At 29.8% G+C, this 18,623-nt stretch overlaps 3 protein-coding genes across 5 annotated transcripts; 1 reads left to right on the top strand and 2 right to left on the bottom strand.

The window, feature by feature from the left end:
- Positions 1-205: 205 nt before the first annotated feature.
- mRpS30 (mitochondrial ribosomal protein S30) lies at positions 206-3,144 on the bottom strand. Its single transcript, XM_015508936.2, has 9 exons — positions 2,898-3,144; positions 2,599-2,818; positions 2,325-2,528; positions 2,109-2,253; positions 1,683-2,025; positions 1,438-1,605; positions 880-1,092; positions 686-815; positions 206-569 (listed from the first exon to the last, which is right to left on the bottom strand). Exons 2-9 carry the CDS (start codon positions 2,814-2,816, stop codon positions 296-298), a joined length of 1,695 nt encoding a protein of 564 aa, XP_015364422.2. The 5' UTR covers positions 2,817-2,818; positions 2,898-3,144; the 3' UTR covers positions 206-295.
- Positions 3,145-3,277: 133 nt separating this feature from the next.
- Lipt1 (Lipoyltransferase 1) lies at positions 3,278-7,520 on the top strand. 2 transcript variants are annotated; one of them, XM_015508943.2, is made up of 5 exons: positions 3,278-3,488; positions 6,137-6,575; positions 6,663-6,770; positions 6,834-7,023; positions 7,180-7,520. In XM_015508943.2, exons 2-5 carry the CDS (start codon positions 6,150-6,152, stop codon positions 7,413-7,415), a joined length of 960 nt encoding a protein of 319 aa, XP_015364429.2. In that variant the 5' UTR covers positions 3,278-3,488; positions 6,137-6,149; the 3' UTR covers positions 7,416-7,520. The 2 variants fall into 2 exon arrangements, with proteins under 2 accessions (XP_015364429.2, XP_015364428.2); XM_015508942.2 differs by having other exon boundaries at positions 3,280-3,557.
- Positions 7,521-8,059: 539 nt separating this feature from the next.
- LOC107162168 (uncharacterized) lies at positions 8,060-18,027 on the bottom strand. 2 transcript variants are annotated; one of them, XM_015508952.2, is made up of 3 exons: positions 17,768-18,027; positions 11,321-11,733; positions 8,060-10,711 (listed from the first exon to the last, which is right to left on the bottom strand). In XM_015508952.2, the coding sequence occupies exons 2-3, from the start codon at positions 11,704-11,706 to the stop codon at positions 8,794-8,796; spliced, it is 2,304 nt and encodes a 767-aa protein (XP_015364438.1). In that variant the 5' UTR covers positions 11,707-11,733; positions 17,768-18,027; the 3' UTR covers positions 8,060-8,793. The 2 variants fall into 2 exon arrangements, with proteins under 2 accessions (XP_015364438.1, XP_089077785.1); XM_089221659.1 differs by lacking the exon at positions 17,768-18,027 and adding an exon at positions 16,325-16,348.
- Positions 18,028-18,623: the final 596 nt, after the last annotated feature.

The raw sequence follows: 18,623 nt of genomic DNA, 5'->3' as shown, positions 1-18,623 counted from the left end.
CGGTTATAGGATATAGTATATATTGAAAATCAGACTCATTAATTTGAGACTTTTAATATAGTCATGTAGTAATTTTGTTTGAAATGGTATGTGTAACTGTGTAGGGGTGTGGGGAGAGTAAAGCCCCCCCACTTTGGGGTAAAATATTTTAGCACTACCAATTTAAGACTGAATGTGCGCCTATGCAACAAACAAAAACAACAGCTCAAATATATTACACTTTTATTCCAAATATTTAAAATTTCTTCTAACAAATACCTTAAAAAGTAATTTAAAGCAATAAAATGATAGTGCATTAAACATCAGGATAATACATGTCTTCAAATCGCTTTTTCCTAATTCTTCTGCCCTTATCTCTATCCTTGCGTTGTATGTAAGGCCCATAATGATCATCAAGTCTTCTCTCATTCAGTGGATCCTGATCAAGTTCAAAGAAACGTCTCCTGGCCTCAAATTGCCTGGTTTCAAATTGGATCTTATAAATACGTTCCCAGTCATAAACTTCTGGTACAAGACGATGTCTAGGTCTATGGGATGTCAAGACTCTGTATCTATTATGTAACCATACCCTATAAAAATATGTATTTATTATAATTTGTAGGTTAATTCTGAACACACCATTCTTATTCTTATATTAAATATGTAACGCTATTGAAATCATTAAGAAATAATTAATTTAATCTACCTTTTTTTAATATCATCTATGTTTGCCACAACTTGTTCTTTACCGAGATATGGACTCATTTCGTGACCTCGTGATTTGGGGATATTTACATAACAGCTTAAAAGGTCTTTTAACACATCATCATTCCAACCTGCAAGTGATACATTAACAACATGTCATAGTCGTTTTATGGTATTAAATAATTTATTACGTACCAACAATACGGTTATCAGTGATGTCGTGAAATAGTTCTGTTTGTTTAGTTCCCCAACAAATGTTACTGGGAGCAACAGGACGGTTGATGTCATCTTGGCTTTTAAAAAACCGCATAGTATTTAATTGATACATGTAAAATGACCATGTCTTACCATTTGTAATAATTGATTGATTTACAAGAGGATATGTGATTTCATTGCAAATTGTAAAACCTGCAAAAAATTAATTTTATACACAAACAACTAACATGTTGAGTAAATGAAAACATGGCTTGAATTGATTATAAATGTTGAATATTAAAGGATTTGAGATTTTAGCACAACTTCAAATCTTATACTTATTTTACTCATTTTAAATTCCAACTGAGAGGATGTATCATGTTTCATGAGATACATGAAAGCTCTAAATACTGGACACTTTCAGTAACTGAAATCGTGTCCATTATTCAGAGGGTTTAGTTTACAGAAAGTTTGTAGTTTATTCCCAGAAAAGTCCATTATTTTGATGTATCTGCTGTTTAAGGTTTCATAATATCAAAAATAAAACAAATTTTTTACCTTGATAAGAGGCTTGACCTATCAACCAAGCAAATGATGCTAGTATTGCTTGAGCATGAACAGCTTCTTGATGCTCTAATTCACCAAAATTCGGTGGTCTATCTTCTAAGTACTCATTAGTATGTATAGACAACAAACCAAATTTTTGTTGATCATTTGGCCAAAAACCTGAAATAGTTTTTAACATATAAGTATTTTAACAATTTTGAGTTGTATATCTTTTTTGCTACATATTAATAACAAACCTGGTATGCTAACGCCATGTCTCCTTTCATAAGGTAATTTATGATAAATTGTTGGATCATAATCATAATTAGGAATACCAAATTCTTTAAATGCAGTTTTTGAAATATCAGAATTGGAAGATTGAGCAGTGGTTAGTGTCCATTTATCCAGGGGAACTGAGGGCAAAGGTAAATTATGTCGCACCTGGATTATAGGTCGACCAAAATAATGTATCCATCTATCAACAGGATTTTTCAATTTCTCTTTGGGTACATTTTTCTTCTTTCTCATTTTTTCATCTTCTTTAGTAGCTGCAAATCCATGTACATTCCAGAATCCTTCAACCCGCGGTTCATAATCGATCTATTTAAAATTAATGATTAACCATTATATTATAACGATGATTTGATATATTATAAATTAAATAGATAAAAACAAAATCATACTTGAGCTTCAAATAAATGGGGATAATCAGCTGCCAGATTGGCTAAGAATATACGATTTACTTGTTCTGCTATACTTTTGGCCAATTCTTTTGTTGATCCGGATTCAACAATATTATTTTCGGATTTTATTGCTTTACCATTGCTTCTACAAAATGATTTAATAATTTTTCAATAATTAAATCTAAATAATTATTTATAGTATTTATTATTATTAACCTATTTCTATTGTATTCAAATACCAAACTATCTTCTAGCTGAGGTTTTATACGGTCGATGAATTGTTGACAATCATCATTTGAAAGTCGATTAGGAAGAGTGTCTACTTCATATATTTTAGTTTTTGTTACAGTCTGAGCAAACGGCAAGAAGTCATAAGGTAGCACTTTGTCTTTTACCACTAATGACTGCCAACCATAATATCTAAATAATATAATATAATATGTTAAATAATATAATATTTTGTAATTTCCAATCAATCAATCAATCGAACCTGGGCATGTTTATGCCAATGGATTTTTCTTCAATGGTACTGAGGTTACGAATTTTTTCATGGTCGCTCAGTTCCTGACGTAACAATGTTGGCTCGGTTTTAAGATCTACAATAGGTGGATACTGTGCGCGGCTCTCTTGACGACAAACATATGCAGAGGAGAGCGATCGACCAAATACATTCGGCACATTACGTTTGGGAATTCGAACGGTCCACATAGCTATACAAAGAAATAGAAAAAGTTTAGAAAAACGTCGAAGAAAATTAGTGACATAAATTTGATAGATTGTTTTACTTACCGTACAGCCAATAGTTAAATTGAATCTCAAAAATTTACTAGTGACGTTCAACCTTCAAATCGAACATTGTTATTATAATATAATATTCGAATTAAGTACTTATGAAGTATGAAAAATAAATAAATAATTAATCGTTCTACCGTCGAAGTTCAAAGTTGTAAGTATCATGTACCAACTACCAAATACCAATACTCAAATTTTGTCATGCGTTGATTTATCATTTATCAGTTATTCAGTTATCAGTAAATATCACCGCTTTGGGCCGGCGGTATACAAGGTTTATAGATAATAGGATAATAGGTAAAAGGTTTATAGATATTTACCACAGATATTTTATCTGTTGAGATATTTTGTAATCTAACTCTAACAACGAAAAAGGCCCGTTTCAAAGCATAATATAAAATTATGTAATTTTTTTGTCTACAGATAGAATAGACGGATAAAAATATTTTTTTATGTGATTATTAGTTATCACTTATCAGACTGTACGTTGTCTTGTCACGTAAAAGCAGTAAAAGCACTGATTAAATTGTTTTTTTTAGTAATTTAAATTATAAATTTATTTCCTTACTTTAATTTACAGTGTCTGTGGTAAGTCTGATTAAATCTGTAGTAGAAGTTTCGATACTTATCTTTCAATAAAACTGCACGCCACACTTGGTATGTTTATTGTCTATATTTTGTGCTTTTCTGCTCTTACTTAATTCTATATGTGTTCAAACATGGTCAAAGTTTCGACGATAATTTACTTACCTACATTTATAATTTTTATGCATATTTTATATCATACTGATATCTAACTAGGTATGACCAGGCACGTAGCAAAGATTTTTTAATGGGGAGGGGGTGTTGTAATTTGTATACGTTTTTATATTTAAATATAGCAAGTGGCCCATGTGGTATGCTTTACACCATTGTAATCAATCTTCATATTGATAATAATATTGAATATAAAATAGACCCATTTACGATAATATATTTTTATGAAATCTGTGAAATCTTTATCATAATTCATAAGTTTTGTTACATATTACTTATTGTACATCCCTGTATAGATCGTAATATTTCACAATAAAGTCATATTTAAAAGAAAAAAAAAAAGTTTTGTTACATAAAAATGACTGAGGGGATGTTTCGAGTCCCCAAACACCCCCTGGATACTCCACTGACTAGGGTTGACTTAAGGGCAGGCCTGAACAGAATTAACGAGTTCCAACTAAGCTATACTCAGCTGAACTATTTTTTTGTAAATTAATTATGAATTTTATTTGTTGTAACCCATTTCAACGGGTTTTGGGCTAACTAAGGTTTAAAACTAGGTTAGCTCGGTACTCGTCTCAACAATTCGACCGTCTTAGAGCTATGGTTTTCATTTTTTATTTCTATTTCCTCTTATAAGTATGATCATAACACACTATAATACTTTTAGGCTAAATGATAAATTAAAAATCAATTAAATCTGTTGCTATTATATATAATCTTATAAATTATAATAGATGCTCGATAATGTAAAAGGACATAATATAAACCATTAGCAATACATCCGTTATTGCTCCACAATATGTCAGTATGAATGTGTCACAATAACATTTTTACAATTTATAATTTTGCAGCAACTCTTTATTTCTGTTAAATACATTTTTATAAATTATTTTTTGTTTCTTAATTAATTATTATTTTGTGGGGCCCGTCTTTTTATCTTCACTGTTCAGAAAAATCTGGCATACATTTAATGATTTAGCATTTATTATCCACACAATATCTCTAAACGAGGTTAAGTAGCTCTATAAAATTTCTGATTTTAAATAGGTATTGGTAATGGTTTGTTGTGAAATTTTTTTGTAAAAATTCAAGAAATTATATTGACCATGTTTTGCACAGTTGATTTTACAAATAATTTTCATTTTTAAAACCAATCATACTTATCTGATTAAAACATGTTCTTGCCTACTTGGAAGATATTTAAATTTATATAAAATTAATCTATTAAATACCTAGTTTTTTCTATTAAATTACTTGATTTATTTTTTTAGAAATAAATTTATTGCGGTAGATGACGTACGACATTGATTAAGTTTAACTGATAATTATTATTATTAATGCAATAATATAAGTCACTCAATCTTGGCATTTTCATATCAATCTTGATAAGTCTAATTTAGTATTTAAATACTAGCCTCTGTGTGATATACATTGATAGCCGATATGTATCATGATTAACTACATGCCTATGACATTATATTTTGTTGTTTTTTTTTATATTTCAAAGTTTCTGACCTTTTTTTAGGATTTATAGATCATAATATTACATAACTAAATTTAATCACATACCTAATAAAAAATTCTTCAGTCAATTGATAAGTAATTTTGATTTTTAATATCATGTTATTTTGTAAACACTGTCCTATCCTTAAAATTTTCACTATAAGTATAAAAATGTATTTGTTAGTATTTTTACCTACATTTTTAATTACCCGCCTCGTATTATTTTGACATTAGTTTATTCCTAGTTGTTGAAATTCGTTATAAATTAATAAATCATGAAATAGTAAAATTATTCTAACTAACAAATAATAAAATTATTTACTATTATTTATTTCATATTTAATAATTTTTTTAAAATCACTATAATATTATAATGAAGCTATATAAAATTAGTAGGTTGGTGCGCATTAAAAATATATAAATTCACTATTATAGGTATGCTATACTTGATTAAAATAATTAAAAAATATAGTTTGATAGTTAGGTACATAATTTTGTGTCAAAATTTAAATATAACCTATCTACCCATAACCCATGTATTTATAAGTCAATGTATCTGATAAGAAAAATATGTAATGAGAAAAAAAAATTGGTATTACTCAATATTACTACTAATCCATTATTTAACATCAAAATAACAAAATACTGTTAAATTACTTTAATTGCATATAATATTTCAAAAGTATGTTGAAAATAAAAAGTATCTCAATTTGTACTTATTTTTTAGTGAATAGCTGACCCATGAGTCACTGCAAAATACATGTAATATTATTTAAAAACTATACCTACATTATTATTATATACCAAAAATGTGTTACTCTAAACAATTTTTTGTCATTGTTGAATCATGCTCTAATAATGTATTATTTTGCTGACAATTAAATAATATAGAATTAACTAATATCAGGCTAAATGATTTATGCATAATTTTTAAATGAAATAATCAACAATTTTAATCTCAAATTTACTTTCAGGCTCTAGTTAATTATGGCCTTTATGGTTCGAAGATTTTATTCATCAGTTATTGAAAAGACTGTTATGATATCAAGATCAACAGATGTATTTGAAAACCTTGCCTTGGAACACTGGTACTACCGACATTCGGACTTCACTAATAAATCTATGTTGCTATTGTGGGTAAACAGTAACTGTGTTGTAATTGGCCGCCATCAAAACCCTTGGTTAGAAGTAAATTTTGACCCAGCTATTGATGTACGAATAGCAAGAAGGAATAGTGGTGGTGGAACAGTATTTCATGATAGTGAAAATCTTAATATGACATTTTTCATGAACCGAGACATTTACAACAGAAAACAAAATTTAGAAATAATTGTTGAAACATTAAAAAGTGAATGGAATGTCGTAACAGAAATTAATAAACGAGAAGATATTGTAATAGACAATATGTACAAAGTTAAGGATTTAAATTAATTTGATTTCTTCATAATGAAAATGTTATTTTACAGCTTTAATGTATTTAGAAATTTAATTTATATATAGATATCTGGTACGGCTTCCAAGTTGGGAAGACCTAATGCATACCACCATTGTACATTATTAGTTAACTGTAACCGCGAATTGATGTCAAATCTATTGAGAAAACGTGAAGTAAATTGCACAATAAAAAATTATCAATCATTACATAATTGTTAACACTGTGATGTTTTTTAGAAAAATATTGAAACCAATGCCACAGTTAGTGTAACATCAGATGTATTGAATTTGACACAAATTAATAACAAAGTGTGTATCAATAGATTAATGACTGCTGTTGGTTTACAATACCTGAAAACAGTAGGCAATACAACAACAATAAATCAAGGATTTAATTATGTAACACCTAATGAACAAACATTCCCTGGTAATATTTTTTTGTTACCTACTTATTATAGGTGCTGATTACAAATTTATATAAACATATAAAAGTTTGTAATAACTATTCATATTTCTTACAAATAATATGAATTATTTAAGAATTTTTTTTAATCATAGTTTTTGAAATTCACTTTTTAAACAGGTTTTAATGAAATAAAAAATGAAATGGAGAGCTGGGAATGGAGATATGGACGAACGCCAAAGTTTAATATAACTGTTAAATGTAATGAACAATCTGTTATTTTATCTGTAAAAAATGGCATCATTGAAAATGTTTCTACATCCTGTAATGTGAGTTTAAACAACTTAGTTAATGAAAAGTTTAATATGAATATAGTGGAAGAGATAAAACAACATTTAAAAACCACTAAAATGTAATTTTATTGTACCTATAGCAAATTTGTTTTTATGTTAAGTAATTACTGTAGTAAAATATATTATGTTGTGTTGATTTATATTTTGATTAAATATTCAAATTAATAACTATCTATCACACTATTTGATTCCTTATCATTTTCATTGTAAAATTAGATATTTCATAAGATCCGTTTATTTTTTATTTTGTTTAGTTGTTATAGCCTTGAATGCATTACCTAGTGGGAAACCAAATATGTGTTTGGTTTCTTGTTTATTTTAGTGGTACCTACATATTATAATGCCACTAAAAAAATTACTTATATAATATGACCTGTTATAAATTTATAAGTATTGAATATCAATTTTGTTTTCCTTTTAAAATAATGATACATAAAAAAATATTTTATCATTATGATATTAAATTGTAAGAGTTTTGAAATAAATTTAAAAACTAATGCACATTCATATTGTATGGTTAATATACATCAAGTATAGCAAGTATTGATGTCCGGTGAGTAATGGTACACTGTAATTAAAATTTAAAGCTTTAACTGTTTTAAATTTAAATGTTTGTTCTATTAAAATGATAAAGATCATTAGGAAAATTACAATAGGACAAATAACATGGTATGAAATATAGGTAGTTAAAAATTATTGTTCTATAATAAGATATACATTTCATTTAATAGATACATTTATCATAACAAGAATAATGAATATTTATTTTTCTACATCTAAATAATCTTAGCCAATTATATTAGGTTGGTAATCTATAGTATAATTATTAAATTTTATATATAGTATATAATGCGTATAATCCTAAGTTGTGGTTATAATATACGGTCGAAGACTAAATCATAATTTATGGTCTGACATTGCTTTACAGAGAGCGTGCATACATATTACATTAAAAGCTTATAACTAGAATATACAATATATATTTGATCAGTCAATCCAAATAATAATTAAAATAAAATAAACAGTGTAACTCGACTAGTACCTAGTCTATTGTTCATTTAAAAATGTGCAAGTTTACTATTACCCTGCACTGAATGACCTTGCATTAGGAATGAAAATATAAAAGTGAGAAACATTGCTTTTGATTGACTGTATCCAACACCACTGACAACCAACTACCATTAGGAACTTTTCTGCTAGGAAAACAAATATTGGATAATATTCTAAACATGATACAAAATAAATGATGATAAAGTTCCAAAATTCCAAGTATACATTTATTAAATTTGATAATGTTTTTTGTTTGGTACGTAGAACGTGGTAAAACGTGCTTGATTACTAAATTAAAAAAAAAAAAAATTGTAATAATTATGAAAATATTTGCTTAAGACTTACAAACTGTAGGTATTAACTGGAATTTAGTTTATCTAGTACAAGGTTGTCATTTAATAGTTCTACGGGATACATTTTTAATTCCTTTTAATTGTACAACATCATTGTCTTCTTGTGAATAGTCACATGAAATGTCTTTATCTTTCTTTGTTGGATTTTCTTTACGCTTTATTAAAACACTCATCATCACTATTGAAACCAACAACAAAACAGCACAGAAACTTATGAGAGGTAACCATTTATTTTCTGTTTCGTTTTCAATTTCCGACAACATCGGCTGATACTCGTGAACTTCTCTCGTAACGATTCTGGCTGGTCTTGCTGCCACAGGACTGTGCGGACAATTCGCTTCGCGCACATACCTGGCCCACGTGCGTTGCACACTAGATGTGAGTTCTCTTCCAGGTCTTCTTAGCTTAGCTTCCTTAATAGGCGTGCTCTTCGGATCAAAATTGCACACCAATCCTTTGGTCTTTTTATTGTTAACATTAGAAGCAATTGATTTTGTTGAACCAACCAAAACACCTATATTTCCTTTCGACGACGCAGCCCATTCCCACATATCCACTACATAACAGTCGCATTTCCAAGGGTTACCGACCAGTCGTAACGACATAAGTTGATGGTTATATCCGAATTTATCAGGTTTAATTGCAGTTAAATTGTTAAAACTCAAATCCAATTGTTCCAACCCAGTCAGTGATTCTAAGAACTTCATGGACCCTTCTTCGTCATTCTTTAATTTATTATCGTTCAACAACAACTGACTAATGTTTGGTGTTGTTATGAAAGCATCAACGGGTAAATAACTTAAATTGCATTTACTCATGTCCAAATTCTTTAAACCAGATAATTGAGGTGGTAGTATCGGCCCTTCTTCTGGAACTTGAAGAGGATTTCCCGAAAGTCTTAACTCTTCCAAGTCTGGATATGTGAAGTTATCGTAGAACACAGTATCATTTAGACGACTAAGTCCACAGTTATTTAATTCTAATACTTCTAAACGCGTGAGATTTTGGAATAAACCTGATTCGAGACTTTTAAGTTTATTTCCAGACAAAATAAGCGTTTTTAATGCCGACATTTTTAAGAAAGTTGTTCTTGATATTCTTTGCAAGTTACTATAACCCATATCTAAATGTTCCAACGATTCCAATGGAGATAAGAGTGCTGTAAAGGCATTGTTCAAAGGATTTCTTGATATGTCCAATTCTTGTAAGCTCGTAAATTTATGAAATGTGTTAGCGGGTAACCTTGTCAATCCACAGTCTCTTAATGAAAGTTTCACAAGTTTTAATAAAGGCGATAATGCTACTGCCAAGTCTGCTGCAGATAAATGGTTTCCAGATAATATGAGGGTACGCAATTTCGTAGCATTAGCGAACGCATCTTCAGACAATGGTCCTTTTAAATGACAGTAACTGAGGTCAAGAAAATCTAAATGAACTAAATTGTGACCTAAAGTAGTAGCCACGTCAAGATCAGATAATTCATTTTCAGCCAACACCAAACCTCTTAGCCAGGTATTATTGAAGAAAACATTTTCCGGTAAATTTGATACACCCGATTGTCTTAAATCAAGGTGTTCCAATCTGCCTAAATTACCCAGTATTAAAGTCCAGTCAACATGACTTTTTAGACTATTTCCAGCCAATTCCAACACCGTAAGATGTCCAAGACTACTAAATGCTACGCTCGATATGTGTGTTAGATTGCAGTTATTAAGAATTAAATGTTTTAAACTAGTAAGAGGATCAAATATGCCAGGTTCAATGATATGAAGTGGGTTTCCAGAAATATCAAGTTTATCTAGACCACTGATATTGGCGAAAAACTGTGGTGATAATTTTGTTAGATGACTATTTGCCAGGTACAAGTACAGCAGAGACTTTGAGTATAGGAAAGGACCTTCGACTTGTTCCAATGGATTTCCTTGTAATTCTAACGTAATTAATCCAGCGCTATCCCTGTAACAAATATAACAAATGTCAAATAAGTTTTAAATTTATAATATTAAACATTATGTACTCAAACACTTTCTCAATTTTTGTAAAAATTATATTTAATAAAAATAAAAATGTATTAATGAGAATTTCAAATGAATCATTAAAAAATAAACCAACAGATAATACCTAATAGTTTCACATTTTGCTTAAACAAATATAAAGCTATAAGATAATAAAAAAATAATCGCTCAATTAACATTAAGAATGAAATTAATAACTATATAGGTGATATATTTTACAGTTTAATACACAATTTTAAGATAAGATAGATAAAATAAGATAATTAAAAAATATTTATAGTAATGTTATTCTGTTTAGTGTGGCCGTTTAAACAATTAATGTACGTTAGTACGTCACCCGACAATGGAATCGACCTTGAATGAGCAAACGTGGAAACTGTTACTCAATTTGTTTAATTTAAATACGATTGAAGTTAAACGCCAAAGTAAGAGCTTGCGTCCTTTTATAGTCCAAATATCCTTTTTTTAAACGTATATGCATATAAAATACCTAGTATATACGTAATCTAATGTATGTATCTAATATGTATTATTATCTAGATAAACTTACACAAATGCTTCAGGATCGACATAATTGATCAAGTTAGATGACAAATCTATATCCAGCAGGTAGTGGAGTCCAGCAAAAGTTGTTTTTTGAATTTTTGTTAAAAAGTTTTCAGACAACTGTAATGTCCTAAGTTTGATATCGGCCGGGAACGGTTCGATTTCTTTTAAGAGATTCCCATTCATATTAAGTACGTAGACATTGCTGTCGAGTCCTTCATATGGCATGGATGTCAAGTTACTTTCTGAACAGTCTGTCACCCAGTTAATTCTGAAGAAATGACAATCGCAATCTTCTGGACAGTCAAGCTGTTCAGATAGAATGGCACTTGTGTTGCATACGTAAGCCAATAGTGTTACAAACACTATAATGGATATACGTGTCGCCATGTCGCGGCGGATTTCTCAATTCAAACTCTGAAAAATGATTAATTTATTGATTTAAATTAAATAGTTGAAATTTAAATACTTATTCGAATATATATAAGTCCAAAATTAATGAGTATAAGAAATTCTAATCTAGTAAAATGTGTACAATTGCGAGTTTCCTATATTTTAAAATAACCGTATTAAATTGTAAAAAAATTGTACATGGAGTTTGATGTTATCAATTCGTCAAACGTTTTCGTTTGGTGTCAAGGCATTACCAAGGACTTGGCACAGGTCTCATAACTAGTAAAAATTTATCATTCATATTACGCTCTCAAAAATATTTGTAGGAGAACATCATTCTACTAGCAACTGAATGGCCCTATAGGTACGCCCTATCATATGAACAACAGCATTAGTATTGATTTAATTAAGTCTGGCACGCCCCGTGTGAACATTGAACAGTTGTCTAACACTATCTGAATTTAAAATTTAAGTTTTATAAAATACGGTTGAGATTAATATGTATGGAACATAAAAGCCTCTATTATAATGAAAATAATGTGCATACTATTATACTTATATTAAAACCATAATCGATAATCGAATATTTACGATTATCATTTTATTAATATCTTATTATTAATTATTATAATTTATAATAATAAAAAACATTTATGTTGTTAAATAACAATATAAAAATGTTGAGATAAATAATATTTATATAGGTTTTAAAACAAGGATTACGAATTAATTAGAAAACACTGATTCTTAAGTGTTATTACTATTACAGTCACTCAAAACAATAGTATTGAATTACTAAGAATTATGGATCTGCTGCTAATGCTAAAAATGATAACCTTCCAAATTATAATACATTTTTAGTTATTAAATGTTAAATAATAAACAAAATACTACAAATTGGACCAGATCGAATTACCAAATGACATATTTATTTAACTTGTATCTATTAAAGTTGATCGATATTTCTTTAAGCTTTAATGAAACATTATCATCGATGTTGCCATGAAGCATGGTATGAACATACTTGATACCTATATGTAAACGTGAGAGTCTACGTAACAGTCACTTTAATGTCCTTGATGTACCCCCCTTCCCATATTACGTTTCTAATTGATTAATTATTAACGACATGTGTACAACAGTAAAATGCATGATTTACAAGAGAAATTAAAATATACCTATGAACTATGATCGATTACAAAAGACAATTGCTACTGAATTAGTGAAGTGAAAGTTTCATATAGTCCCTGGCAGATAAAAACCATTTAAAACATATAACGTTTCGCTAAATTAAAATTTTACCATTGATATAGTCAGTACCTACTCTGCTACTCAGTATAGTAACTAATTACATTATTATACATATAGGTAATAAAGTTCCAGCAAATTATTAAACAGCAAAAATGCAAATAGGATTTATAATATTCGGGAGGGTAAGGCCATTTCATTTTAAACTAGAATGAAAAATAAATTATTAATAGCTTTTCTCATAATACAATAATGATAAGTTATGAATAGTAGATGGGATGAGTAAGTACATCATGTCTGTTATACCATGTATTTTTATGGAGGTCATAACTCTACATATACCTACTTTATTTTCCACTTTTATTCATTAATAAATGTTTTTAATCGAGTTGTAAATTGTAGTAATAACAATAAATAAACCTATACATTAGGTGCAATCAAATTAAATTAAGTTCTCAAAAATATACACTTACAACGATTAATCTATAAAATTGTATTTACATTTTACGCACTTGCGCCGTGTTTTCAAATAATATCAAGTTAGAAATGATTGCTAATTAGTATAATGATGAATGGCATAATTTATTACTCCAGTACACCTGTAGCATAAAGTGTAAATTGTGGACTTTTGAGAGCTTAGCCTCTCTAAAAACTCCTAAAGCCCCTCTAATGTAAAATATGTACAAATCAAGCGATTTATACATTTTAATCAATGTCAAGGATCATTGGATCTATTTAAGATCAATCAAATAATGTCTGAAATGGCAGTAGTCAAAAACAGTACTAAACTATTATACAATCAGAAACTGCCAAAAATTAAATGAGTAACAATGATTTAAATTAAATAAATACTAATAATATTAATATATTCATTTATTTAAGCTTTTTCAAGTTTATAGCCATTTATTTACAAATTTTTAGCTTAGCCACTTGCAAATGCAGTTTCTCGACTATACATAATATAAATGCTAGCTAAAGTTTTGAGACAAAAATATAAGATTTATTGCATCAAAAATACAAAACAAATTTAATTTTTCTATATTATATCGTAAGGTATAACTATAAAAAATATTTGGTGTATAATATTCACTAAATTGAATGTAAGCTATTATTTATGTTTATTTTTCATGAATATATTTGGAAGTGCAAACGTAGCTCCTGCGGGTCACTGTGTTCATCAAAAAAACTATAGCTCCTACCACTATAATCCTATAAAATCCCAACCTATGATCAGATCTTCAAACCATTCAAATGTATGTAGTATTAAAAATTATTGCAGATGGTTTTAATTTTTAACTACCCTTTTGTGAGTATCGATGTGATATCGTACATGATTATATAAGAAGCATCGTCGTGCCTAACTCAGACATTCAGGAAATAATTTAAGAAACTTTTAAGAGAAAACAATTAAAATAAAACATATAATATAGTGCCATTGATTAAAAAATAAAGGTATTTCTTCAATATTATACTTATCTAAATGAACTTCGGTAAATAATTTTATGAAATTATGATGCTTAGAAAATATTGTACCGTCAAAATCGTTTACATTAGTTATAATTTGTAAACATGCACTCTGCCTTGTCTATATATAGATACGTTATTTATTCTTGGACCTTTGTCATACGTACGTTATACATGCAATAAGTTTTAGTAGTTTTACCCAAACTCAAGATAATTATAATTTAATTTTGTTATGATAAAACATTAAAATATTTTAACCGAATAACAGTAAACATTACCTAATTAGTTTACATGCGATATTATGTAGGTAAAATACAAATACACTTCTTAGGTATTTAATCATTTAAATAAACATAAAAAAATATTAAACTGAACATTTAAAAACCAAAGTTATATGCAATATGCTTATATATAATATATCTACGCCTAAACAGCCATAAAGTGACAATTTATCTACGCACGTATTAATTATTGGCTCGTTAATATTCTTACAAACCGACGACGAAATCGACATGCGTGCATTCATCTATACAGTCAATAGACAATAAGACGCGAAGAATACGGATATAAACTCAATTCCGACGATAGGTATTGTACATTTTTTGATTTAAAATTTAATTTTTTTATACAAATTACAGATTAGGTTGGCAGTTTTTTGAGCTTTTGTTTGCAGGTTGCCTAGATCAAAAATATACACTCATACGAAATTATTACACGCGTATAGGTGTAAATAATTATCATTTTCGTCATATTGTTTTTCAATTAGGTATATTAAAAGCGCTATAAATTTTTGACAGATGAGATCATTATAAACATTATTCGTGCAACTTGTACATTATACGTTAGAAGATAGGCTGACTATTCTCAACAAAATTTTTTTAAGCATACAAGATAAAACTTATATCTTATATAATATATTACTTATTTACTTATAACTTATAAGTTATAACTTATAAGGAAGGTATTAACTATTAATTTGTAGAATAAAAGTTACACGTGCCAGCTAAATTAATCATTATAAAGTTCAATTTAAAAAAAATATATAATGTACCTACCTAAATTTGTAGGAAACATGTAATATATACTGATTTATTTAATGTGATATCGCAGTGAGTATTTTATATAGTGGATATGTCTATATATGTTTGAAGGTGACAGTGGTAAAGTTAAAAATGTTAATCCCTCCCGAATAGTTATTGGATACAGATTTTTAGTATGAATTTGAAAACATACTTATATAACATTATTCATGAAATATGAGTTAATCCTGATTTAATATAACTATACAGCATATAAGTGCTTATATACAACATACCATATCAACAATTTGCAGATAGCTACGATAAAAATATTTTAATAGCACATTACCTATATTAATTTACTTAAATAAAATAGTCTGTTGTATAGTCGTTTGGACATATAATATGCGTACATATTATAGGAAAACGCTCCTACAACCTACAAGTCCGTGGGCCGTAAATACAATATATATATATATGTATAAATCTACACATTTTTAAACTTGTTATTGTAGTCTGATCTCATGGACCTTGGCAAAATTAAATTACATCCGCTCGAAATAATAATAATAAAAAAAAACTCGCGCAACAAGTACCCAGCATACATGTACCTATAAAATATATATATTATATATGCAAACACGCACACATACACACACGTATCAATATAATAAAACCTATACACGCGTAATAGCGAATCACGTATATATATAAAAAAAAAAATTTTCTAGCTTGCAAATAAATTTCCCGATACATGACGTCACACGTTTGTGCGTATGTGTCGTATATCGCGATGTAAAATTTTTTTCTGAAGTAAAAAATAAATAATCCCGACCACCGTTGTAGCCATAATAATAATATTATTATTATTTGTATATACATACTTAATAATGTGATGTCGTATATAGGTACGACATAAACGGCGCAGCGGCGGTGGGTTACGTCGATCGTGCAGTGGTGGTAGATAGATAATGCATTACATATTATAGTAATAATAATATTATATTATTATAGGTGGGTATGCGAATTCCGAAAACCAGCGTGCATAAAAACATTTTCGATTTCACGTAGATCGCCGTGGCACGTACGCCTCACAATTGTTCTTTCTGTTTTCATTTATATTTATTATTTTTGTTTTATGGCTAATTAAATCGGACGAGGTCGCCGCCGCCGCTACCACCACCGGCTTGCATATTATTATTATTATTGTATTAGTAAGTAGGTGCACGGTGAAATAATAATGTTTTGATGTAGGTATTCGTACACGACGACGGAAACGACGCTCGAGATTGGCAAAACATTATATTAACTTGAAAAATAATATTATTATGTTTGTCGAACGGAGTAAATACGTCGCCGTCGTGTCGAAGACGCGCGTGATAAAAAAAAAAAAAAAAACGAGAAACAAACCGAAAACTATTCGAGTATACCTAATACGTATTAACTATTAATTTTTTATACATTCTTCTTCTTATTATTATAACATTATACACTAGGTATTGGATTTTAGTTCGTTCGCCCCGCTCTGCGGTTGACCTTTCTAGTGTGGTGGGTGTGCTCCGTCAACGGTATATAATATATTATTTTATTAAAATATTATAATACACGTTACCCGTAAACTGGATGCAAGCACTATTAATATTATTATTATTATTATTATTATTACTATCATTATTATCAATCACATTATTATCATTATCACCATCATTATAGTTGGAATATACGATAATCGTCTCGAATAGTCGCCACGCGCACCAGACTCGATATATTATAATGCTCGTCCTATATTATATTATTATTATAATGTTTTTTAATGTCCGTATACACATATATTGTGTTATATAGAGAGAGGAGTTTGAACTTACATAAAGCGATGGAGTTTATTAAGAAGAAGAAGATGCCGACCGGATTCGAAAAACGTTAACCTCGGCGCCGTCGAATAGGTTAAAACACGACGGGGAGCGCGTAGAGGTGTCAAGGGCCTTTCAAATGTATCGATTATTTGTTTTGCCGTTCGCTCGATTATCGCGATGCGCCGATGCCGCGGGGACGGATGTAGGTAGGTATAGGTACCGCGACCGCTCAGCACACCTGGGCCGTCCGTGATGGTTATTCCAGATTGAAAACGAAAGCAAGTATAGGTACCTATCCCATAGTTGGTATATCGATGCCGACGAACGTGTTTAAATGTGTTTGACACGCTCGTGCACATAAAAAATTCCATCGTGTCAGGTACGACGTTAGTCGGCAGTAAACACATTTTGTAGGTATTATATAAATATTAATGTATTCAAGCAAATGTCGTGAGTGCGTGTGTATTGACTTACCCCAATGTACAAAATTCGTTTGACGACTCGAGCGATGGTGAAAATATCGAATTGACGTGGACCGGTTCGAGTGAGAGATCGATAATATAAAAACTAGCACGACTATACCCCTTTAATTTTTTGAAGATAAATTCGTAAACAGAAACGTTCGCACCTAAGTGCTGATGCGACAGTTGTCGACGTTTGCGACTACACCCACGTTACACCGCACAGGGACTCACGACAACTGGTGGCTGGATAGTGGATAATGATTTCGGAATCGGTGAATCGTTCTTTGAGAGCGGAACAAGTAAAGCCAGCGTGACCCTTGGTGGGGGGTTGATGTCAATGGTGGGGCGGCTGCGGCGGCGGCGGCGCTCGCGTGCGCCCGACCACCGTCGTCTCCCGCCGCTGCCAGCGGGGTTTTCGCAACATCGCGCCGCCGCATTACTCACGATCGTACCAATATACACGCTTTGTTATTTATATTATTCGACAAAGAAAAAGTCGTTTTCTCGATTCAAAACCGTAATCGATCTAAAACGTTCGTCGACACGAAAGGGATACTTCTACTGCAGGTCTATCAATTGACTAATTCATACAAAATATTCAGTTGTGACTTGCGATCTATCTATAGCTTATCTATAGTTTATAGTTACACATTATACGTATATATACAACCAAAGTTTAGCAAACTTGTGGTTCAATGGTTCAAAAAACAATAATACGTAAGACACTTAGACACATTAGTATAACTTAAGGTATAGATAATGTTAATAAAATAATAACGCATTAAGGGTTGTAGAAGGAGTTCGGAATGCAAAATAGGTACCATTCTTTTTTCTTTCTTTTTCGCAGTAGCGCCGGCGCATAACAA

This window comes from Diuraphis noxia, unplaced genomic scaffold (assembly GCF_037042655.1).
Source record: "Diuraphis noxia isolate RWA-SAM2 unplaced genomic scaffold, SU_Dnox_SAM2 contig0002, whole genome shotgun sequence".
NCBI classification, from domain to species: domain Eukaryota; kingdom Metazoa; phylum Arthropoda; class Insecta; order Hemiptera; family Aphididae; genus Diuraphis; species Diuraphis noxia.
The sequence above is the reverse complement of the archived record's forward strand: the minus strand, read 5'-3'. Positions and strand labels throughout refer to the sequence as shown.

What these genes read in the sequence shown, in the direction of transcription:
- Lipt1 (XM_015508943.2), top strand. Translation starts at nt 6,150, where the DNA reads ATGGCCTTTATGGTTCGAAGATTTTATTCATCAGTTATTGAAAAGACT. An exon ending in ATCTATTGAGAAAACGTGAA is followed by an intron (nt 6,771 to 6,833) that starts GTAAATTGCACA and finishes GATGTTTTTTAG; the next exon opens with AAAAATATTGAAACCAATGC. An exon ending in TAATGAACAAACATTCCCTG is followed by an intron (nt 7,024 to 7,179) that starts GTAATATTTTTT and finishes CTTTTTAAACAG; the next exon opens with GTTTTAATGAAATAAAAAAT.
- LOC107162168 (XM_015508952.2), bottom strand. Translation starts at nt 11,706, where the DNA reads ATGGCGACACGTATATCCATTATAGTGTTTGTAACACTATTGGCTTAC. An exon ending in GTCGATCCTGAAGCATTTGT is followed by an intron (nt 10,712 to 11,320) that starts GTAAGTTTATCT and finishes TATTTGTTACAG; the next exon opens with GGATAGCGCTGGATTAATTA.
- mRpS30 (XM_015508936.2), bottom strand. Translation starts at nt 2,816, where the DNA reads ATGTGGACCGTTCGAATTCCCAAACGTAATGTGCCGAATGTATTTGGT. An exon ending in TTTGAATACAATAGAAATAG is followed by an intron (nt 2,254 to 2,324) that starts GTTAATAATAAT and finishes ATCATTTTGTAG; the next exon opens with AAGCAATGGTAAAGCAATAA. An exon ending in AGGTCAAGCCTCTTATCAAG is followed by an intron (nt 1,093 to 1,437) that starts GTAAAAAATTTG and finishes AATTTTTTGCAG; the next exon opens with GTTTTACAATTTGCAATGAA.